General features: G+C 46.6%; 1 protein-coding gene across 1 annotated transcript; it reads left to right on the forward strand.

Moving 5' to 3' along the window:
* Nucleotides 1-11746: 11746 nt before the first annotated feature.
* On the forward strand, nt 11747-23521 carry LOC309347439 (ly6/PLAUR domain-containing protein 3-like). The gene is made up of 5 exons (XM_081872013.1): nt 11747-11924; nt 20017-20148; nt 20601-20771; nt 21610-21750; nt 22522-23521. The coding sequence occupies exons 1-5, from the start codon at nt 11861-11863 to the stop codon at nt 23055-23057; spliced, it is 1044 nt and encodes a 347-aa protein (XP_081728139.1). The 5' UTR covers nt 11747-11860; the 3' UTR covers nt 23058-23521.
* The last annotated feature ends 1835 nt before the right edge of the window (nt 23522-25356 follow it).

Genomic DNA, 25356 nt, shown 5'->3' on the forward strand with positions numbered 1-25356 from the left:
AGCTGGAATGTAGTTCACACTCCTTGCTCCTCCCACTTCTTTGCCTCTGGCTCCATCCACCACTGGTATAAATCCCTCCCCAGACTGCCTTCTAAGGAATACAGTGGTGCCTCGCAAGACGAAAAGAATCCGTTCCGCGAGTCTCTTCGTCTTGCGGTTTTTTTGTCTTGCGAAGCAAGCCCATTAGCGGCTTAGCGGATTAGTGCTATTAGCGGCTTAGCGGATCAGCTGTTAAGCGGCTTAGCGGATCAGCTGTTAAGCGGCTTAGCGGATCAGCTGTTAAGCGGCTTAGCGGATCAGCTGATAAGCAGCTTAGCGGCTTGGGAAAATGGGGGGGAAAGGGGGGGGAAACCCACAGGAACTCGCAAGACATTTTCGTCTTGCGAAGCAAGCCCATAGGAAATTCGTTTTGCGAAGCACCTCCAAAACGGAAAACCCTTTCGTCTAGCGGGTTTTCCGTCTTGCGAGGCTTTCGTCTTGCGGGGCACCACTGTACAGTTCTGGGGCAGCAGGAGGGGTCCCCCAACTCTGTCCCACTCAGCTAGGTCACGGTGCAAGATCAGTCTTCCTTCCCTAGCCATGTCTTCAGAATTTTCAGCTCCAAACCAGAAGCCATCCATCAAAGCAAGCACTTTTAATTTGATTGAAAGAGGGCCAGCTGGCTGAGATGTCAGGTTGCACAAGTTACGCAACGGCATGTTCGAAAGAGACAGGTTTCACTTGCAGGCAAGTTTATTTCTCAAGTTTACCGGGCGGGTTTCTAAGCCTGATCTGAATGTTACCCTCTGGGAGTGCTCTTCATTAAAGCAAGGGTGGAGAGCTGTGGCCATCCTGTTGTTAATGGACTTCAGATCCCATCCTCCCTTCCTGTTAGCCATGCTGGCCCAGGCGGATGGGAGTTGGAGTCCACCAACATCTGGAAGATCACAAATGTTGAGTGATGTGAAAGGTGGAAATCCAACAGGGAAGCATATGCCCCAACTGTTCCTACTTGCCCAAGACAGTCCATGTTTGCAGTTCCCCATCCTTGGTAGGTCTTGAGAGTGCCATGGACTGCAAAAAGATCAAACCTGAATGAAATCCACACTGGAAGGACAGATCCTGAAGCTGAGGCCCAAATACTTTGGCCACCTCATGAGAAAAAAAGACTCTCGGGGGGGGGGGGATCTTGGGTAAGATTGAGGGCACAAGAAGGGGACGACACAGGACGAGATGGCAGTGGAAGACAGGAGTGCCTGGCGTGCTCTGGTCCATTGGGTCACAAAGAGCTGGACACGATTAATTGACTAAACAACACCAACATCCTTGGTATATCACTGTCCTCTAATAGCCCTTCAAAGAGTGGAAGGGAACCTTCCTTATCCTGACCACGTTCGGAGGGTCATGTGCCATTAATTTGTTCTGGAAGTCTGTTCTTAACCTGAAGCACCACTTTAGCTAATGGGCCCTACCGCTGCTGCCGTGCTGCTGGAGCACAATTTCTGTTCTCATCTTGAAGCAAAGTTCTTAACCCAAGGTGTGTGTCACGATGCCAGCGGTCTTCCCCCTCCCCGCATTCTTTCCTACCCAGCTTTGGAGAAGGCTGGGGGAGCTCCAGACGGGACAGGACGGGAGCGATATCGTAAAAGCCAATTTTTGTAAGATCACGAATTTAAGCCACAGTTTAACTTTTCATGGTGAAATTTGGGGGGGGGGGAGTGCGGCTTATATTCGGGCCAATACAGTACTTGGGATAAGGCTTCTCCAGCCCCATTACTGGAATGCTCACAATGTAAAGGACCAGGGCTGTCCATGTAAAGGACCAGGGCTGTCCATGTAGGACATATTTATTTCATCTTCCCACAATCATTTTGCCGTTACCTCTGTCTTCCTTGTTGAGTGACAATAGTCCAGCATAGATTTCTGGATGAAATTTGGCAATGGAGTTCTGGATGTTTTGACTGAAGTGATACAAGCCTGTGCTCATGTAACAGCAATGTTAAAACTGCAGAGTGTCTGTTGGCAAAGATGGCTTTCTAAGAATTTCTTACCAGTTTCTTATTAGTTAAAAATGTTGAGCCAAAACAGCTGCTTTTCCCGGCTCCCATCCTCCAATTAAAATATATGGTTTTTAAGCCCACGTTGAAGTAAAGCAGATAAAACAGATATGCTCCTTGCCTGTATGCAAGTAACATTAACTGCCGAGACAACTGACTTTAAAACTATTCAAGAGAAATTAAAACTAGAATAAACTGTGGAGCTCAAGGACAAGCAGCCATACTCATTAGTACTGTTTGCAGCGCAAAATTTCGAATAATTGCATTACTTGGTTTCAGCTGTATTATTTTCTAGACATTTCCAATTCCTTCCTTCCGCCTCCAGACTGACAATTGCTTGGCTTTGCTTTCCACTGGAACACACTCATCATGGGAGTGGGGGAGCTTAGTTCTGGCTGGGCTTTCTTACTTAACATCTCAAACAACAGCACCTTTCTTTTTCCTCGTCACGTCAGCTTCTGGGCACAGAAGTGACTCAATCCAAACCTGTCCTTTTCTCACAGGCTCCTTGAGGACATACTTCAAGTTGCGCAGCTTCCTGTACTACCTGGGTGAGTCTGGGTCACAGAGAAATGTGGCGGCCAGAGGCACAGGGAGGAAAAAGGCTCCTGTTGTTGTTTTTTTTGTTTTCTAATGGTTCTGTAGCTTATCTTTTTCTTGCATGACAGGCCACACCTGCCCCAAAATGCATGCAGCACATTCTTGAATAGTAATGCAAAGGATGATGGAGAGGCTCCTGTTCTTTTAATTAACAGCTGCATGGAATTGAAAAAAGCAACTAGCTTCAGAGACCAATATCTCATCTAATTTGGCCCACATTCTATGGCCCACTGGCAGGTATTTTTTTTAGTTTTAGTTTTTTTAATTTATTAAATTTTATTTAGCATAATTATTACAAAATACAAATACATACATACATATATATTTCAGATAAGCACACAAACACATATATAAAGAAGAAAGAAGAAAGAAAGAAAAGAAAAAATAAGGAGGAGGAGGAGGAGGAGGAGAGGGAGGAGGGGGAGGAGGAGGAGGAGGGGGAGGAGGAGGAGGGGGAGGAGAATGGAAGAATTTCTTCCAAATTTATTCTATAAATATCTCAATAATAAAATTTCATTTTATCAGGTTTGGGTTTTTTAATGGATTCCACTAGCAAACAGATTGTTCCACATGTATCTTAATTTCTTCTCTTTTGCTTTGGGTGTCCACTTGAAAAAGAAGCAGAGCACATGTCTTAAAAAAAATATTGCACTGTTTTAGACACCTGCTAAAAGCTTTTTTTTTTTTTTTTTACTTCAGCAAGCCTGTCCAGACATATAATTTAGTTAAGAGCATAGGATGAGCCTCGTTGGATCAGGCCCAAAGTCCATCTAATCAAGACCAAACAGCTGCTTGTGGGAATCCTGCAAGCAGAACCTGAGCACTGAAACTCTCCCTACTTGTAATTCCCAGCAATTGGCATTTGGTTATATATACTTGTTTTCAAAGTCTGCTGATTTTATCTTTTCCCCTTTATAATTGACAGTTATTACTTCACTGCTTTTTGTACACCACTTACAATAGATATATTTAATTGGTTTAATGAAGTGCCTTAATAAACTAATTAATGTGTATTTTTTAAAAAAAAGAATAACAAAACATTCATTTAGACGCAACCATTGCAAGACACATCTGTTGAGTTATATTATTTGTTGAGTTTAAATATATTTATTTATTGAACTTATACCCTGCCCTTCCTCCCAAAGAAGCCCAGGGCAACAAATGCACCATTTTAAAATAAAAACAAAGCAACAGTATTCTAAAACAGTTAAAAGATTCTTTTTAAAAATGACAATTTTTTAAACCTAAAATCACTTTCATTAAAAAAAAAATATCCTAAAAGTAATTAAAGTTAAAAACATTCTTCCATCCATTGGTCATTAAAGCAATGACAGGGAACCTATGGTTGTCCAGTTGTTGCTGGTCTCCAACCCAGTCAAGGCAGCCATTGGTCAGAGGATGATGGGATCTGTAGCCCAGCAATATCCAAAGGGCCACAGATTCCCCATTCCTACTACATCAACGGATCTGTGATGTCAGAACAAAATACTGTTCCTACAAAGCTTATGCTGCATTGTTCAGTCCCATCCAACTCAGTCTCCTGCCTTTTCTGCACAAGAGATGTGTGATTGTGGTAGGTGACTGAGAGGGACTGAGACAGAGAAGTTCTCAAATCCACTGACCATCACCCCTTCCTACTGATTCATGTAGGTACAAATGATACTGCCAGATAGACCTTTCAGTGCATACCAAATGAGACAGAGCAGGAAGCTGAAGGGCCTTGGGGCACGGGTGAGTTTTTATCACTCCTTCCTGTTGAAAATTGTGGTCCAGGAAGAGAAGGGAAAATACTGAAATTAAATCATTGGCTGGGCAAGTGCTGCCATCAGGAAAGCTTTGGCCTCTTGGACCATGGTCTTAACTTTGTTGAGGACAGACTTCTGGCAAGAGATGAGTTGTACCTCACAGTAGTAAGAAGGAACGTGTTTGCTAAGAGGGAACCAGGAGGGGGACCTTCTAGGTAGTGGTGCCCTCCCTGTGGAACACCCTCCCTTCAAATGCCAAGGAGATAAAGAATTACACAACTTTTAGAAAACACCTGAAGTCAACCCTGTATTGGGAGGTTGGCTCTCACATCTATCGTTCTGCCTACTTTTACATCTGACCAATGGAGACTAGTCCATTAGGAGGAATGCACCAATCCCTTACCAACCTCAATTTGCCCTCAGCGAGCCCCCACCTGCCTGCCTTCCCACCTACAACCAGCCCATGGAATAGCACTCTCTGCAGCACATTTCTCTTAGACTTGCTCAGTGTTGCTACTTGTAGAACTCTGCAGGGAGAAGGAGGAGAAGGAGAGAGAAATTAGAATTACTTGGCTTTGCCTCTCATTGACTCCATCTACCAGTTGCCTCCCTGTCTTCTGTCCTATCAGTCTGAATAGCCATCAGCCACCATTGCATCTGATCCTACCCGCCACTGGAATGCAGCCCCCAGAAGTTTGTTCACAAAGGAATGTGTCTGGCAGGCTGGAAAATGTTCCTCAGCCTGGGTCTACTTCCTCCTGTTTTGTATAACAGATAGAATGACTCCTAATTACAACAATTACCTTTCCATGGGAAGGAAGGAAGACACCAAGTTACTGGAAATAGCCTTGGATGCAAAACAGTTGGAGGAAGGAGCTAGAGGAAGCAAGAGTGCCTTTCTGGGTGCTGCAGAAGCTGTCCAACAGGTTCTCCTGCTGGTCTCAACCCTTAATCTCTGACTGATGGGGAAAATGGTAACTGGTAACTGGTGAAGGGTCAATGTTGAGTTGATGTCAGGGGCTGGCAGGAAAGTGGGTTCATCCACAGGTCAGAAGGAAGACTCAGTGACTCGAAGTAAAGCCAGCAGTTTTGTTCAGGAAATTAACATACAGCAGAGATCACTCAGGCAGAGGTGCCTCTGTGAAGACATTCCCAAGACTGGCTCTTGGCACCCCCTTCTCCTCCTCCTAACCCTCCTCTTCCAGATGTCTTCCAAGCAGGCGCAAACTCCAGCAGGTGGGGGGACGGGGCCTTGAGCTTGTCTAGCTTTCTTTTCAGCTACATATAAAGCTCTGGAGTCAAAGGGGAAAGGGAGCTCAATGCAGAGAGACCAGGCAGCTGCTGTGAAGCTGTGGCCCCTCCTTGTCCTCTCCTTGTCCTCTCCTTCAGTTCCTGAGCTCAAAGTGTGGCCCTGTACATCCAGTTCCCTGTCTGGGGCTCTTCTTCTTCTTCACTCAAGCCCCCTGTTTCTTTCACCTCCCGACTTCCACCCTCCTCTGATCTGTCTTCTGTGCCCCACCACCCCTCCCCTTGGCCTGACCCTTCTTCCTCTGTGGCTTCCTTGGCTGAAGCTTCCCACCACTCCTTGTCACCCAGCCAGTCCCTGATAGTTGATGTGCCATTTCCATCATCCATGAAGCACTTGCAAGAGGCCAATGGCAGAGCCAGCCCATTTAAAGGGCCTGCAATCCCACACCTTCCCAAGATCCCACCTGGCCCCATGAGATGCAGAAGCCAGTAGGAGAATCACTCTCCCACCCCTGGCTATAGTGGCATATTCACTGCCCCACAACCCACCTCCAGCTTGGAAATCCTTCAAAAAGGTCACCATAGCTGGGATTGGCCCATACAGACAAAGGGTTGTAGTCCACTAAGTTCTACTCAGAGTAGACCTGTTGAAATTAAGGGACCCAAGTCAGACATGTCTATTAACTTCAATGGGCCTACTCTAAGTAGGAGTCTAAATTTGAAAACAACCCAGTATGATGTGTTGAGCATGGTGTGCCTAGGGATTGTCAGTGACTTCCCATCCCAATTGTAATCAGATCTATACAAGTTCAGCTTCTTCAACTTATCCAACAGTGTCAGGCATTTCCAGATTGCCACTGGATTATCACTAGACCCATATTTTCCACAATACTACACACTTATCTATAATTTTTGCTCCTTTCTATCCTTCTCTTTAAATAACATCTAAACTGGACAGTTTAAGAGGAAATCTTCAAGCAGAGAATTGTCCTCTGAGAGTCCTTCAAAACAGAGGACCTGCCTCTGTTAAGTAGGACATGAGATTAGCCTAGAAGTCAGTTTGAATGAGTCTAATTGGATATGCTGTCAGGGAAAAGTTCACAGGATTATAGCCTTGGCCCATTCTATCTCCCACACACCCACAACCCCAGAGGAACACATTGACACATGCAAGACAAACCAGTTCAGATTTAACTGCCAGCCAGGTAACTGCAGGGCCCGTAACAATAATAAAAAAGCCTCTCCAGCTGTTTTTCTTAAAGTGAATAATTTAAAGATAGGTTTATAATTACAACAGTACCTGTCTAGGCAACTAGGATGTAAATTTCTTCCAATTTACATCCTGGAGTTCCCAAAACTGAGTTGTGGAATTGTTGGGAACACAGCTTCTTGTTGAGCAGGGGGGTCAGAGTTACTGTACTTTGTCAACAGCCATGTGATAGGCTGAAATTCCACAGGTGCTCCTGTCCCAGGCATGGAATTGCAGCTTCACCTGTTGAATAGCTTCCTCTCCTGTGGAGAGGAACATAGGAGCATAGGAAGATCCTCCTGTATCAGGCCAATAACCAATCTAGTCTACTATCCTGTTCTTACAGTATTACAGTAGCCTACCAAATGCATGTGGGGAACTTGCAAGAGCACTCTGCCTTCCCAGTATGCAGAATAGCAACTAGTATTCAGAAGCATTCCTTCTGTAGAATTACTGCCTACAGCCAGAATGCGGCAGCTAGACTGGTGACTGGGAGTGGCCGCCAAGACCACCGGTCCTGAAAGACCTACATTGGCTCCCAGTACGTTTCGAGCACAATTCAAAGTGTTGGTGTTGACCTTTAAAGCCCTAAACAGCCTCGGTCCATTATACCTGAAGGAGCATCTCCACCCCCATCATTCTGCTCAGACACTGAGGTCTAGCACCGAGAGACTTCTGGCGATTCCCTCACTGTGAGAAGCAAAGCTGCAGGGAACCAGGCAGAGGGCCTTCTCAGTAGTGGTGCCCGCCCTGTGGAATGCCCTCCCATCAGATGTCAAAGAGATAAACAACTATCTGACATTTAGAAGACTTATGCTGAGGTCTGCCTGTTTTTGCTATTTATTTTGCGTTTTTGTTTTTGTGGCTCTTTTTGTTTTGTTTTTGTGGCTGTGTGGAACCCAGTTCAGCTACAGATTGATTGATTGATTGATTGATTGACTGATTGATTGTGTGACTGCAGTACATTGTTTATTGCTTTCATTTTATGGATCAATGGTCTCGTTAGATAGTAAAATTCATGTTAAATTGCTGTTTTAGGGGTTGTTTTTAAAAGTCTAGAACGGATTAATGCCAGGGGTCAGCAAACTTTTTCAGCAGGGGGCCAGTTCACTGTCCCTCAGACCTTGTGGGGGGCCAGACTATTTTTTTGGGGGGGTGAATGAATCCCTATGCCCCACAAATAACCCAGAGATGCATTTTAAATAAAAGCACACATTCTACTCATGTAAAAATACGCTGATTCCCAGACCGTCCGCGGGCCGGATTTAGAAGGTGATTGGGCTGGATCCAGCCGCTGGGCCTTAGTTTGCCTACCCATGGATTAATCTATTTTGCATTACTTTCTATGGGAAAGTGCGCCTTGGTTTTGGAACGCTTTGGTTTTGGAACGGACTTCCAGAATGGGTTAAGTTTGAGAACCAAGGTACCACTGTATTAAAATGTGACACCAGACGGTGCTGTAGAGCAGTGAGCCTTCGACAATGGAAAACTTCATTGAAAGTTATATAATGTTATACTTCATAACGTTTTTACAGATCAGTGTAGATACAGCCCAAGTGTGTGGCCAGCACTGCTTCCTTTGCATTGTGTGGAGAAGCACTTTCTTTTATCTGTCTTTTATCTACCAACATTCAGCTCCGCTGAGGGTTCACAAGTTCTGATGTTACGACAGAGGGAGAAAAACTAGTCTCTATCAACTTTCTCCACCCAACACATCTTTTTATAAACTTCTGCAAGAGAACATAAGAAGATCCTGCTGGATGAAGACAAAGACCCATCAGGTCCAGCTTCCTGTTCTCACAGAGGCCATCCAGATACCTGCAGGAAACCTTCAAGCAGGACCCAACTGCAAGAGCTCCTGTAGTTTCCAGCAACTAGGATTCAGAAGCACTACTGCCCCCCCCCGAGGCGTAGCAAGGCCAGGTGGTACCAGGTGCAAAAAAAAATATTGGCACCCCCCTCCACACACATTGCAATTTTTGGGAAAGTTGACCAACGTTGTTGAGCTTTTCTTTTTAGAGAGGGTTGTTTTTAGGGAGGGCCAGCTGGGGGTGCGAGCACTGCCCGCCGGGGGTGCCAGCGCCACCTGCCAATCATGAAAATCCAACCACCGATCACATAAAACTGCCTGCCGGGGATGCGAGCGCCACCTGCCAGTGGGTGCCAGTCTGATCGCTGGCCAGATTTGTGAAACAGTGGACGGATTTTCACGACAATGAACACGCCAGTCCCGAAAATCCACCCGCCGGGGGGGGGGTGAGTGCTGCCACACCGATTTGCCCAGGGGAATTTGGTCACACACACCCCAGGCATGACACCCGGGGTGGACCACATACCCCACATCCCCCTTGCCACCAATCATGGAGACAAACCGTTGCCATCATGGCTAGGAGTCCTTGTTAAAGCCTAAGAGCCTTGGCAGTAAAAAGTGAAAACCACTATTAAACAACACACACACACACACACACACTGCCTTTGTCTAGAGCTCAAAAAGTAAGCCAGAAGTCCTGACTCATCTTCTCATTTTCATTTTGTCCACCCAGTTCACCCATCACATCCAATTTCTCACACTAGATTGGCATGCATCACGTATGTTCAGCCAATCACGTGGGGGAGTGCTGCGATAGTCTGTGTTTGCATGTGTTCTGGCATGTTCGGTATGTCACATGATGCTCCAAAGTCGTAGGTGGAGGCCAATGAATCAGGTTAGGTGCTCAGTCAGATTAGGTGCTGAATCACAGTTCCTGACTGTGCTGAGTCACACGCAGTCAGCCCCATTCTTTCCATGATGCAGAATCATCCACACTAATCCTGGAGGTGGAGCAGGGACCACCTTAGCAACAAGGGACCACTCCTACACCTGAGTCACCTTGTTGCGTTGTGGAGTTGCCAATTTTTCCTATGGTTTTTGCTGCACCTCTAAAAAAACTGTTTCATTTACAGGCATTAGCAGAAGACAAACTTTTCTCTTTGTACTACAAAAAGCTCCACTAGGCAGCTTCTGCAGATAAAGCTGTTCCTAAATCAGAACTATACCTTTCCAACATTATCTCCCTCCCTCCTTTTTATCACTTAAATTCAGAATGAGCAGGGGAGCAGCTGAGGAGAGTTGATTCCTGGATTTTCAGAAGCTGTCACAGTTTCTAATTTGATCCCAGAATGTCCTGCTTTTTCTTGGGACATCCCTATTTTCATCGGAGAAATAGTGGAGGGTATGGAGTTATGCAACCCCAAAGCCAAGGAGATAATTAACTAGGCAGAAAACCAGGCAGAGGGCTTTCGCAGTAGTGACACCCGCCCTGTGGAACACCCTCCCATCGGATGTCAAGGAAATAAACAACTATCTAACTTTTAGAAGACATCTGAAGGCAGCCCTGTTTAGGGAAATTTTTAATGTTTGATGTTTTATTGTGTTTTTAATATTCTGTTGGGAGCTGCTCAGAGTGGCTGGAGAAACCTAGCCAGATGGGCGGGGTATATATAATAAAATAATAAAATAGTAATGCAACCTTTAGAAGATATCTGAAGGCAGTCCTGTATAGGGAAGTATTTTTTCAATGTTTAATGTTTTATTATGTTTTTTATATAGGTTGGATGCCACCCAGAGTTACTGGGGCAACTCAGTCAGATGGGCAGGGTATATCTATATCATCATCATCATTAAATAAGATATCCATATTTTCATCTGAGAAATGTTGGAGGGTATGCTATAGCTGAAATAACCAGTTTCTGGAAGCTGCAGTGTGGAGAGAGTGTGTTTTTGTGCTCGAATCCTGCTTGCAGGTTGGCCACTGTGAGAACAGGTTGCTGGACAAGACGGGCCATAGGGCTAATCCAGCAGGTTCTTATGTTCCTGTCAGAAGCCCCTGCCACAAATGGAAGCAGACTGTGATGGCCTGGGACTCGGGTTCGGATTCGGAGCCAGAGGAGTCTCAGTCCGCACTGGATCCTTTGCCCCAGGCAGCATCTGAACCTATTCTGGGGCCTGATTCTGAAGAGCTCCAGTCTGCACAGGTTCCCCTGCAACAAGCACCAGCTGGGCCAAGTCAGGTGCCTGAGCTTGCCCTGGCTCCAGATGCGGGGATTACCTCGTTGCCTCCAGCTGGGCAATCACTTACAGCTGCTCCACTACCGGTTGGGTCAGGAGAGGCTGAGGTGGCCTCTGGGTCTAGTAACCCACCAACATCTCCCAAGCTGCAGAGACTGAGGTCTGAGAGAAGGAGAGACCTGAGTACTCGCAGGAGGAGTGCTTGTCTTCGGGCAAGACATGGAGGTGAGTCACTGGGGGACCAGGACCAGCCGTTACCCTGACAGAGATAAAAGGCTGCTGGACCCTACCCCAGGTTGCGGGAGCAATGTTGCTGTTTGCCAGAACCTGCCTGTGATCCGGGACCGGACCTGGATCGCGTTACATGGGTTACCCCCGGGCCCAGCACACAGACCTTCCAACCGCCCCCCTCTCCCAATGCTGCACCACTCAAGGAGACAGTGGAACTCCTTATCCGGGTAGCCTTACGACAGCATCTTCTGTAACCTCTGCAAGAGCGGTGCTTTCTCCAGGTCCCGCTCACTGCCCAGACTTGCCCACAATTATCTTCCCCTGCCTCGAAGCCCTGGGCTAACAGCATCAAAAGAGATCCCACAACTGGCTCTTCAGGTTTCCCCGATGGAGACACCTTCCCAATAACCGGCCTTAAAATGCTGAGGAAGGGAAGTGATGGGCCCTGGGCTGGAGAGGAAACATGAAGAAAGGAGGGCGGAGGGCGGGGTGGAGTGGAGATGCTTTGGGCCATCATCGAAATACTGAGCAACGCAGCTTAGAGGAGGTGTGTCTCATGGGGGAGCCTGAGACGCCCCGCCCAAGCTGTCTGCTCATATTTAATGTCTTAGCTTCATCTTTCAGACATTGACGGCAGCAAGACGCACCCAGCACAGGTGGGGAAGATCTGAAACAAGGCCTGGAGGACTTACCGAGCAGAGCAATGGGCACTCACTTTCTCCTCCATGCATCTGTCTTTCTAGTGGCGGTGACATTCTTCATGAAAGGTAGGGGTGATAGAAGACTCATTCGTTTGGCTGTGGCAACAGGATCATGCCAACATGGAACCCCATAGAATCTGGGGTGGGCCTGGATGAGTGTCAATGCTGTAGAGTGGGGGGCCCAGGTTGATGAAGTCAGGTAGGGTCTCTCTTGTAGGGTCTGTGAAAAGTGTATCTGTTTCATCATGATCTCGGGGGGGGGGGATAGGAATTGAAAATATCAATAGCAGAGTGTCTGGCATGAGAAGGAGAAAGAGCCTATCGCCTGTATTATGGAAGATGCGATTGAGGGACATGAATGTGCATTGCCTGCATTGGTACATTACATTCACCTATTTACCCATGCCTAAATCCTAGCAGAGGACTAAAGAAACCCTCTAGATTTCAGCTGAATAATCATATGGCTCAATTGATTCATTGATAAACTCTGCATCAATAATATAAGAAGCCTGAGGGATCAGGCCAATTGCCCATGTAGTCTAGCATCCTGGCCTCACAGTGGCCACCCAGATACTTGTGAGAAACTGGCAAGCAGGAACTGAGCAGTTGCCCCTCCAGTAGCTTCCCGAAACTGGTAATCAGAGGTGGCAGCTAATAGTAATCATGGTATAGCAGGTAGTAATCATGGCAATCTAAAGATAAAGCACACCTTGTGTTTAGATAACGCATACATGCGACACTGAAAGCTTTATCTTAGACGACGCATTTCCTGTTTAGGAAGATAATGCCTCCAGTAATGGTGGGGGGTGCAGGGAAGCACAGATCTGGGACTTTTTTCAGAGCAGGAGTGATGATGGCACCTGTCACCTGAGTGCCAGCGTAACCTAGGGACTTTCCTTGCTCCAACAAGTGAATGAGGTGATAACAAGGCTTTCAAGTTGTTTGTGACAGATTAGCACAGAGGAAGTCAGAGAACGAGATTCAAACAGATATTTCTTTTTTTCTTTTCTTCTATGGGGTTCTTAACTCGTGCTTCATTGCTTTCAGCATGAGCTAAACACTTCATTTCAGCTGAATAGGGGTCTTTTGTGGACGCTTATTGTGTTTTACAAGTCAAACCTATGTAGTCTTACTCTGTGAAGACTATGCATAATAATCCACTGGACATTATGCTGTTGCTGTGTGTGCAACATGCGCGCACACACATCTATATCAACCTATCTATCATGGATCAAGACAGCTACCTGCATCAGGGAAGGACTGTGGCTTAGTGGCAGAGCATCTGTTTTGCCTGCAGGAGGTTCCTGGGTTCATTTTTTGGCATCTCCAAGTAGGGCTGGGAGAGAAAATCTGGAGAGATGCTGCCAGCCTGTGTGGACAATGCTGAGCTAGATGAATCAATGGGCCCGCTCTGTATAAAGCTCCTCTGCTCCATTTTTTTGGCTCTCCTTTGGGGGCTGTCATGAAAACTTGATGAGAATAATAAGGTTGTTGCACTTCATCATTTAACACTATACCACTGAAGGACACATAAGATGGAGCTTGCAGCCCACAGCCACATTAACACAATTTACTTGTTAAAATAAAAGCATGTGGCCTGATGAACTGGGAGCACCTTTTTAACCTCTCAAAATGTTAGCCACCAATGAGTCTAACCACCTCACAGAAGAACTTGTATCCTTAATTATGGCTCTCGTCTGGGCCATAATTACCGTTGGCTAGTCTTATGCAACCTCTTCTTGAGGTAGGAGAAGCTGTTGTCTGCTCTCAAGGATGGTATGTTAGTGGCTACTGAAGTTTGACTTGGTAGACCTGGGTTCAGATCTCTCCTGGCTCTTAAGCTTGCTGTGAGGCATTAGACCAAGGGCAGGGAACCAGTCCCTTGCCCTCAAATGTTTTGGGACTCCCAGCTCCCATCAGCCTCAGCCATCTCAGTCAATCTCAGGGATGATGAGACCTAGAGTCCAACAACATCCACAAGTTCCTCGCCTTATCACAATTTCTCTGCCTAACCTACCTCACAGGGTTGCTGTGAGGATAAACTGGGAGGATTACCTCATGTCTGTCACCATGAGCTTCTTAAAAGAAGGGTGGAACGTAAGGCTGGTAATTAAACAGCCCTGACCGAGGGCACAATATGGAGACTATTGGCTTAGGTTTCTTTTCCCAACCCATCACAAAGGCCCATCGGGGCTGGTTATGAATCCATTCAAGGGTTTCATTTTATCCTCATCACATCTTTGGGAACGCCAAGAGGTGTGGCAAAAGCAGGAAGCCATGAAACAAGCACAGACTTGTTCCAGTGTACGGTCTGAAGGCACCCAAGGCCACCACCTTGCTGAAACTATGCAGGTCTGCCTCTGGTCAGGGCCTGGATGGGAGCATAGCTGTCAACTTTTCCCTTTTCTTGTGAGGAATCCTATTCAGAATAAGAGAATTTCCCTTTTAGAAGAGGGGAACGTTGACAGCTATGGATAGGAGTCTGACTCAGAAACAACATGTCTGCCACTTTGGGTTCCATGATGGAAAAAAGGCAGGATACAAATGTAAGGGAGGAAATATGTGAGCTTATCAGGCTGGACATAACAATCCCAAAAGGGCGCTGAACATCTGTAGTGTCCATCCATGTGTGAGGAGAATTTTACCACAAAACATCTGGAGGAACAAGAGCCTGCCATGATTCTCCTCACCTCATGGGCAGACAGCAGAAGCTACAGCTCCCAACATGGCTAAGTTAGGCTCTCCTCAACAGGGCCAGTGCAAGGCATTGCACTATCTCTGTCTCTGCCCTATTCCCCTCCTTTTCCTCTCCTTTCCTGAACCCTTCCCTGGTTTTGCCACCACAAATGAACCAATGCTGGTTCTTCCCTCCCTTCCTGTCTTGCTTCAAGAAGGGCCATGGGGGTCCTTCCACAGTGTGAGGAATTCTGGGCAAGGTGGCTGGGAGACATTTTGTGCCCTTCCAATGTATACATGGTACTTGAGGCTTTCCCCTCCCTATGTTTAAAGAGTGTTCATAGCGACCATTGAAAAAAACCACAATGGCAGCACAGACACTGGTGGAGGCCAGGGGCAGCAGTGCCCGGAAGTCAATGATGCAAGCAATTGGGAGGTCCTGGGGTGGGGTGCCAGATCAGATACAGTGGTACCTCAGGATACAGACGCTTCAGGTTACAGACTCCGCTAACCCAGAAATAGTACCTCAGGTTAAGAACTTTGCTTCAGGATGTGAACAACAAATGCACGGTGGTGGCGTGGTGGCAGTGGGAGGCCCCATTAGCTAAAGTGGTACCTCGGGTTAAGAACAGTTTCAGGTTAAGAATGGACCTCCAGAACGAATTAAGTTCTTAACCTGAGGTACCACTGTACTTGCCACCCGAGACAACTGTTGCAGCTTCCCTCATGAAAGGACCAGCCCTGCCCCTCAATAAGTTACAGCTTAGCCATTTGTATTGAGTGCCACACACAGAGAGACAGCTGAGGACAGCTTTCAGCTTAGGCCACTCATGGTCAAACCCAGCCTGTCCTCTTCTGTTTAAATGTCAAAGAGAAAAAGCGAAGGTCAAGAAGGAAGTCTATAATTAGGCCTGTGAGCTGTTTGAATAGATTCTTTGTAAATAAAAAATACAAGCAGCATTTTTATTGACAGTTCCAGGGTTTTTTCCCCAGGAGGCGGGCTTGTAAAAGGAACCTTCAATGGGCCACATGAGTTTGCATGTCTACCCACTCACTGTTGCCAGCTGCTGTGGCTTCTCTACCTCCTCATTGCTGCCAACTGTTTGCTTGCCAGGTAGAGCCAACGAGCCGCCAGGCAGTGGCAACTGCACCCCTTCCTCCTCACCCCTTGCTTGCTCTTGACCTCTGGGCCAGAGTGAGAGACAGGTGACAAAGCAGGTCACTATGGTGAGGAGGAGAAGGAGGGAGTCCAGAAGCATTTTGCCAGTGGCCTTCCTGCTGCAATGTGGCTTCTCAGCAGCTGCCCAATCTCACTGGCATTAAATGGGGCCAAACATGTATTTATTTGTAGCATTTATACCCCTCCTTTCCTCCAAGGTGCTCCAGGTAGCATACATAGTTTTCTCCTCACAACAACCCTGTGGGGTAGGCTAGGGTGGGAGGGAGTGATTGGCCCAAGGTCACCCAGTCAGCTTCATGGCTGAGTGGGGATTGGAACTCTGTTGTCTGAAGCCCCAGCACAACACTCTAACCACTTCTCTGCACTGGCTCTTCACTAGCCATTACAAAGAAACCTGTCTGCATGCTCTCCCCGGCGGCTTCTCACCTGGTGTCTAATCTGATGAGTTTCAGGCGCCAGCCTAAGAGTTTTATTTGACTGGGCATTTAATGAGCAGAAAGTTTGATGTTGCCATTTGAGGCTTTATTGACAGGGGTTGTGGTTTACTGATGGTTTACTCATTCAATTTTTAATTTGTTTATTTTTTTACTAAGGGTCAATATCATTTGGCTGATGGTTGATTTTGCTTGTAAACAAAACCTGCTTCAGAAGGGGGAGTTTTTGCATGGAGAAGCAGTAAGAGGAGGAGTTGCTTAACCCACTCTTCCTCCAGCTCTTCTTCTTCTTCTTCTTCTTCTTCTTCTTCTTCTTCTTCTTCTTCTTCTTCTTCTTCTTCCCCCTCAAAAAAAAAAAAAAAAAAAGGGTGTCCCACAAAACTGGAAAGCTGCATGTTTAGCCTGGCTTTCACAGAGAGAGGAAAACAGTGGCTTTTGCTCTCAGGGCTTAATTTGCCTCTGGGAGAATTACAGTGGTGGATTATTTAAGTCTCACTGGTATTATGCTTTGCAACACACACCCAGCTGCCCAGTAAACCAGGAGCTGGGGAATTTTTCCCAGCCCAACAGCCGCATTCCCTTCCAGGCAACCTTCTAGCCACATGCCAGGATGGGCGGGGCTGCAAGAAGCAGAAGTGGGCAGAGCAACAAATGATAATTTAACCTTTGGGCAGTGGAGCAGTTTCTGCGGACGCTCTCAGCACATGCCTCTTTGTCCTCCATCCAGGCGACCAAAGGGTTCAAAGGCACCTTCCAGCCAGGCAAAAACATTAAAGGAGGGATTCAAAGCCACAGCCAGTGAGGAGTGTCGCCTGAGGGGATAGGTGCAATTGGTTGGAGCTGTCAGTTTGGGAATGTGCCCCTTCAAAGACAAGCTACCCCATATTCACACCCTCCAACATTGCTCCTATGTAAATGGGGACATCCAATTCTTTTAGAAAAAAATAACTGAATACACACACACACACACACACACACACACAATATAGGGCTGCCTTCAGATGTCTTCTAAAGGTTGTATCTCCTTGGCTCGAGGAACTCATAACTCCATACCCTCCAACATTTTTCTGATAAAAATAGGGATGTCTTAAGGAAAAGCGGGACATTCCAGGATCAAATTAGAAACAGGGATGGCTTCTATAAATCTCAGATTGTCCCTGGAAAATGGGGATACTTGGAAGGTCTGCATATTTCATATCCCTCCAGAAGGCCTGGAGTTTTGGAGGAGCAGCCGTGGATGCCATGGGGAGAACAGAGAGTGCAGTGGAGCTTGTGACTGAAAGCTATCCAAGCAGGCCCTGGGGTGCTCTTGCACAGCTGGGAGCGTCTCTATTAATATTAGCCCCACCCTAGGGTGGGGTCTTCTCAGAACCGGAGCAGACATGGCTCTGCAGGAAGAGGGATGGAGGAAAGACAAGGAAGAAGGTCTGGGAGAAGGGAGTGGATAGGCAGGATAAATGTGCAGGTGGTCGTTGCTGGGTAGGCAGGAGCAGGCAGAGCCGAGACTGACGAAGGGGCAAAAGCACAGGGGAATGAGGCATAAAGTGAAATGACACTTAAAAAAAAAAAAAAACCTCCTCAGATTTTAGGTTGAGGAAGTATGCACACAAAGGCAGCACAGTGACACACTTTTGCGGGCCTGAGCATGTGCCTGACCTGGCAGACTGCTGGCGCCACCCATGACGTGGAACCGAAATCTGCACTTGCTCAGCTGCACATTCTTTGCCTGGTGGTAGCGCCCTGTCCAGAGAGAGGGGTGGGGGAGAGAAAAGGAAAGTCCACACAGGGCACAAACTACAGCACAGGCTTGGTTTGTTTATCGGCCATTTTCCTTACCCAGGGAACTGTTGTTCCGCGGAAAGGCTTAGGGCACGGCAAGCTGACCTGGGGCCCTCCTAGTGCCCCAGTTCCCATCAGCCCCAGCTAGCCAACTCAGTGGGCAGGGATGGTGGGAATCGTAGTGCAAAACATCTGGATGACATTTGGCTACCTCTGAGCTAGCAGAATTCTCAACATGGTTGCAGCTTGGTAAACAAACAGAGCTGTTATGCAGAAAATAATTCCTGATCTCTGTTTATTATCAGAGCCAATAAACCCAGTTTCCAGAGGCAGCTCATGAGAACTTTGAGAAGAAACCACAGAATAAATAAAATAATAAGTACAATTTGTTATGCTGCCTCTTTATCATATTAGTGCATGTTTATCACTGCCCTAGCCTTCTCTGTGACACAAGGTGCTACAGAAATCAAGTTGTTGCTGTTGTTCCTCACATGAGGTAAAGCAAAGCAAAACAATTACAAGGACAACATGTCTGCTCACAGGTAAATCCCATTGAGTACAATGGGCCTTACCCCTGGGCCAGTGGGTATAGCAGGAAATATAGGAAATGTTGCTGGACTCCAACTCCCATCATCCCCAGCCAGAATGGCCAGTGATCAGGGATGATGGCAGCTGTAGTCCAGCAACATCTGGAAGGCCACAGGTTCCTCATTCCTGGAGTATTGGATTGTGCCTTCCAATATATAAAAAGAACAAAAGCAGCACAGGTTGTCCAAACCCTCGCCAACCAAACAAAATACTCTCTCAGAGAATAAAATATTTAAAACCATCTGCAAATCTTGCTGGATGAGAGTCTCTATGATAAAAAAAAATCCATTAAGATTATTGTCAGTCCCCCTTTGACCCTGTGTGGGATTGCCTCCCTATTACTGTCACTGGAATTTGCCTGCTGGGAGAGACACGAGCTATTTTATTTGTTCCGTAAAGTGGTAAGATGTTCCCTGCCCTGTACCACTTCAGACTGCAGAGGGCAGTGTAGCATGCTGAGGTTTGCAAGTTTGAAATTGACTCTTACAGCACACAGAAAACAGGCGTCAGGGAGAAAGGTTCAGGCTGGTGCCTTTTGGACACATTGCAACCCAGTCGCAGCAGCAATGATGTCCTGTTCCACCATGTGTGCATGTTCTAAGATGGCAGAGTTGTGCAGAGGACTGTGCTGCATGCTTCCCCCCACACACACACCCCAAATGCTTTGTATTAGATCTCTGCTCCAGATGTTCCTTCAATCATTTGTATCAGTGTCCAATTCTTCTCTGTTTGGTATTGAAACAGGAACAGATCGATTCTTTATACACTTGGAGCTGTACTTTACTGACTTCTTAATTAAACAGAACTAATAAATAATATTGCTAAAGTACATAGTACACTCTTCTAAAGTATGTCTTACAATTTACGTGATATCCCAAGAACAGAGTTTGGCTAGCCATATATCTGATCTGTTTCAGGGTTTCTTGCCAAATGTCTTCCGGCAGAACATATGAAAGTTGTCAGATGTCAGCGTAAAGGGTCCCGCTCTTTTAACACCAGTCATTCTGCAAATTATAAAAACATGTTTTTGTAGTGTGGGAAACCGATACAAACAGAGCTGGAGGTGTGTCTTTTCATATAAAAAAAATTAAGCATTACATTAGCCAAAGGAGGAATTGTTTTGTTCTTCTGCAATGTTATCTCACAACCATCTCTTTCATCAAACATCATTTCTTCAGAAATGCTTGATATCAATTATTTTTGTTGTTGTGGGGCAGTAATGCCTCTGAATACAACTTGCTGGAAACCATAGGAGAAGGAAAGTGCTGTGTTTCTTGGGTCCTGCATGTGGTTGGCCACTGTGAAAACAGGATGCTGGACTTGATGGGCCAATGACCTGGGCCAATCTTGTTTTCCATTGAGAAAATCAAATGACACCTTTTTTTTTTTTTTGGCTTGGTAATCCTCTCAGTCTAAGAGACATACTAGTTCTGCTACAGGAGAATCGTAAATCTACTTTTCTCTTTGTGCATCTTCCCCCTCCCTGCCCTCTCCTTTACAGATGCCCTGGCACTGGAGTGCCACAGCTGCGTCGACTTGGGCGATGGTGGATGCAATGCAGAGAATATGAAGAAAGTGGAGTGCCCGGCATCTACCCACGTCTGCGTGGAAACGGTGGCAGCTGTGGAATGGAGTGAGTAGGCGGCCTGTCATCTTCAGGCTCTAAACCAGGGTCGGGGAAATTTGTGACCTTCCTGCTGTTGGACTTCAGATCCCATCAACCCCAACAGCAGAGATGGTCAAGGATGATATCTCTATCTTCCACAAAAGGAGAAGTGCCAGAAAAGTTCAGCACTCCAATCCCTTTCCTCTGTTCCAAGTTGGACAGGAGGTGCTGGTTGTAATTGCTCCATGCTCAAAGGAACAGAGCTATTTCACACCTTCCAGGGAGAAGCTGTTGGAGTGAAATCTGAACTACTAACTACTGGCTCAGATTTGAGTAATTGGTTCAGCTGGACACCCAAGGTTGCAGAGTCCTGCCTTTTGCTCCCTTGAAATGTGCAGTTTAGCCCTCTGAGTAGATCAGCCTTTGGGAAGTGCCTCTTTGTTGTCTCCCTGTGTAACCTCTGCTTGTCCCGTTTGCAGGCCATGGGAAGTTCTCGGTTGGCGAAAAAGGCTGCGGGTTGGGCATGCCAGGTACCAACGACAAAGCAGTAGATGTGCACGGCATTCTGGCCTTCTCTCAGCTGCACCAGTGCAACAGCAGCCACTGCAACACCAAACTGGACATCAAAAACCTGGAGCTGGAACCCATCGGTGAGAATCTGAGCCCCGTGCAGGAATGAAGGTCCTCCTTTAGTTGAGAAATGGAGCTTATACCTTCTCATCCTGTTGGGACAAGGAGTTGAGTCAGAATACTGTTGTGAGTTTGGGGAGGGGAGGTTAGGCAGTGGCGTAGGAAGGGAGGTGCGGTGGGTGTCACCACTGAGGGGGTGACAAAATGGCTATGGGCTATGTAAGTCTGTGGCATTTTTAACTGTCAGGTTAATTCAGAGAAGCAGTCAGCCCAAAATGAATGCAGAACAGAACAACAAACTATATTGCTGGAATCAAGAGCAAAGACACTGGGTGCCACACCACAGGGGGCAGCATTTACTGTGGGGCCTGCAGCGTGCCCAAGCCACGGATCTCTCCTGGGAGTGACACAGTGGCTCGGGCACCTGCAGGCTCCACGCTGCCCAAAATGGCAGCATGGGGCTTGCATCCACTCGCCTCCTCTCCCTCAGCCACCCTACAGCTGGGGGGGGGGCGGGCAGTGGCGAGGCTTGATGCAGTGTGCCCTGCCTCAGCTCGCCCCACCCAATGGGTGGCTTGCCCCGCCCCCGGGCAGAGGGCACATGCAACACTATGGGCACCTGAGCGGCTAACTACACCGCTGGGGTTAGGCTGTATGCCTGATTCCTGATTCCTGGATCCAGCAAGGATTCAACTGTTGGAATAGCTAGGCCAGCACCTAAGTATGTAGGCTGGAGCATATGGGAGTTGTAGTCCCAGGTTGGTAAAGCTTGATTTACAGTGTGTAGCCAGGTGTTTCATCCATGCTAGTGCCTGTTGCTTTTAAAATATATGTATATGCATCCTTGGTTGCTTCTAGGTAACGAGAGTGCCAGGGTTGCGAATGGCGTGGAATGTTACAGCTGTTACGGCAATGAGTGTTCACTGGACAACTCTACCACAGTCAAATGTTATGACTCTTTCCGGGGCTGTTTCCATGGAAATGTCACAATGAAAGCAGGTAAGGGCTCCGTCGGGAATCTAATCTAGCTATCATTGAATCTGGGTCCTTTGTGCATTTGCATGGGCCTGGTGAAATTTGGCAGGTCAGATGCTGGAGCTTTGATCGATCAATCTCTTTGTGACAGTCAAGGACCAGCAGTATTCAAAAATGAAACTATAAAAATAATACCTAACAAAACAAAACGGGACCATAACAATACAATTACTAGGAACTGCATCATGTAATAGAACACTAGGCATCAAAAGCAAAATTATGACTTTACTAGAATTAGTCCCTGGCAAGTTTTACATGCAGCCGTACAATATCTAGCCACCCTGGAAGGAGTGGATGCATTATTCCTATCTGAAATGAGTTTTTAAAAAGGGATAAAATGCATCCAGTAGCCTGGGAGTTTCTGTAAGAGGGTTTCCATAAAACTCTCAAGTGCTGGAGTTTCTTACCTGTAAGCAATCTTCTTGATTTTGCTGGTTTAAGGGGTATGTTGTACCCCAGAGCAAGGGAGGACTTGACTGATGCCTCTTGTTTTTGGGGTGAGAGAAAAACACTGGAGTAAGAGGGTCAGACCTCATGATGTGTTTGACACTGGACTGGATAGATTTGGGCTGAATCAAGCATGTGCAAAAGAGATCAGTTACCCCTCTTCATGCTGCCGTTATTTTTATTTATTTATTGAAGTTCTATGCCGCTCTTCATCTGAGAAAAACAGGGCGGTTTACAATATTGAAAAACAACACAACCCAAAATGAATAACATCGCGATCTTTTCCAGGGAACTTCTCACTGACTAGGCCCCTCAAGGGCTGTGTCCAAGATGAGGACTGCACCAAGGTCACGAAAGGTAGCCCAGCTATCACCGTCATGGGTTCCTGTTGCTCTGGAAGCCTCTGCAATGTCGACCTCTCCAACAAAACTTACTTCGCTCCCAAGATCCCACGACTTGCAGTCATGCCTGGGCAAGGTACCAACGCCACTGTGGCTGCCACCACTGCCACCACCACCACCACAACTTCCGCACGCACTCGCAACAGTGCGCCAGCCCCTTCCACGGTCGGCAAGCCAATCCGTTCCATTGCTGTGAGCCCACCTTCAAGTAGTCATGACGACCATGACCATGACCATGACCACGACCATGACCATGACCACGACCATGATCATGACCACAGTGAGAGCCCAGTGAGAGATGGGAACAGAGACACTGCTGTGAAAGTTGAAGGGCGTCAGAGCCAACATCCTACAAAGGGGGATGCTGCAGGCTTGGGGGGGTCAGTCTTCCTGTCCTTGTTGCTGGCTGGGTTGCTCCTTTGAATGAAAGGAGAAGAGATGGTGTTCAACCTCCTTCCTTTCCCCCTTGCTGTTTCAGTCATGCCCAAATACATTTGGCCCTTGTCTTTTCATACAACTTCCCCCACTCGAATTAGGCTTCTGCCTACACATGCTTTGAAACCACCAGTTTTGCAGTTCACATGGTAAATGCTCTTGCATAACACACTTTGCTTATTGGAAGCATGCCCTTATTTGCACACTTCTCCTTCGTATTTTTTTTAACCTTGCTTTCCTGGCAGACACCTTGTAGCACATGACTTGGGGTAGCTGGAACTTGCAGCCATTTTACAAGGCAAAATTCTTCTGTGTTATGCTTAATGTGTATCCTAAGACAGTTCTGCACTGAGAAAGCAAAGTCGAGTTCCATTTGTGTGCGAGCCTTTTCGTGGGCTCATGACATTGTGTTTGGTGCCAATACAATGGCAGCCATTTTGTACCCATCTTTCCCGATGGTGTTTACCTTGAGTCATTCTTTAGCTCACCAAATAAGTTTTCTCTCATGGTCAAGGGCCACTGCTCTCTCCTATGCTCCACCTGTATCAGTCTACAGTATCAGATTGTTTTCAGAGGGCTGTATTATCTCATATGGGCTTTGGGGGCTGACAGAGGGCTGCTAAGCTGGCCTCCAGTGTCCAGACAAATGCAAGTCTTAAGGCAAGATAGTCTGATGGACTGCCAGATTTCCTTGGAATCCATGAAGATAATTTGCCTTTTCCAGAGTGTGATATGAATAGTTCCTGGAGGTCTGTATATAACCATTCTAGGGCTGGGCGATATATCAATATATAATCCAAAACCGGCTTGAAGTCCATATCATGATATCAGCTTAATAGTTTTTGATCTGGCAATATATTGCAAATCATGGTGAGTGTGTTATGCAAAAATCGCAATGGGGGGGAAACCGTGAAGCCAGCCAATGCCTCTACATAGCTCCATCCTTATTTCAGACATTGGGATATATCCGTATATCGCAATGTCTACTTGGTGATGTATTGCGATGTTGAAAACTAAATATCGCCCAGCCCTAAACCATGATGAACTCTTCCAACTTTTAGCGTTTGAGCATCAGTTGGGCTAGGAACCAGCCAAAGCGACTGCTTCCTTCCTCTCCCAATTCTGTGCATTGCTGAGTAACAGTGCATCCCCATTCACTCTCATGCATATGTTCTCCCTATCTCTAGCGAAGGCCACCAACTTGGATGGCTTCAAAAGAGAATTGGACAACTTCATGGAGGGTAAGGTAATGTTCTGCCTCCAGTGTTGGCCACTGTGAGAATAGGGTGCTGGAGCAGATGGACCTTTAGCCTGATCCTGCAGGGCTCTTCTTATGTTCAACTAGATGCTATGGAAATCTTTCATAGTAGCAGTAATAATTTAGATCAAAGGGCCACTGTTGCCATTTCCTTTCCCTCCCAGTATTTCATCTTTTTAGCATTTGACAGAGGTCAGAAAAAATATGTTTTGGGTTAACAACAACAACACAAAGCTATGAAAAAGACTGAGCTGTTGATATGGGACCCAGCGATTTAGCTATTATTATTATTAATGCTGGATTTCAAAATACATGTGCAATCCTGGATGCAGAGAGGATTGAGTCCAGTTTAGGGCTGAAACAATAAAGCTGCCTTCGCCAACCTGGTGCCCTCCAGATGTTTGGGGTAGAAATTCCCATGAGCCTCAGCCAGCACACGTAATCCAAGCTGGAGGGCAACAGGTTGGCAAAGGCAGCTTTATTGTTTCAGCCCTAAACTGGACTCAATCCTCTCTGCATCCAGGATTGCACATGTTGCAAAGGCTGAGATAAAGAAATGGCAAGATTTCAAAATTAGGAGCTCTTTCCCTTGGGGGTTTGATCCTGAAAGATGACAAGTTCACAAATCATCATCTGAAATATATTGAGTTCAGCTTCCCACCTGTTCAATTAATGACGCTAATCTAAATTTTGCTAAAGTGAAGTCAGGTGCTGTCAAATACTGACGGCCACCGAAGTGAGTGCTGCTGCTACTAGTGTGGGTATATTTGAAATGATGATGATAACAATGCAGAATTTTCAGAAACTCATACTGACTATTAAATATTTTCACATCCAGAGAATATACATCATCATCATCATTGGGCAAGATTGCTGCATTGCAGGGGGTTGGAGTAGATGACTCTTGGTGTGTCGTCCAACTCTACGATTCTATGATTTGAAGGGTCATTGTGAGGTGCTGAGGGGGAAAGTCCACTCAACTCCAGTTGTTGTTGGATTCAAACATGAACCAACAAAAAACACATTTAA

The sequence above is a fragment of the Podarcis erhardii genome (genome assembly GCF_964252035.2).
Source record: "Podarcis erhardii genome assembly, chromosome: 7".
Lineage (NCBI taxonomy): Eukaryota > Metazoa > Chordata > Lepidosauria > Squamata > Lacertidae > Podarcis > Podarcis erhardii.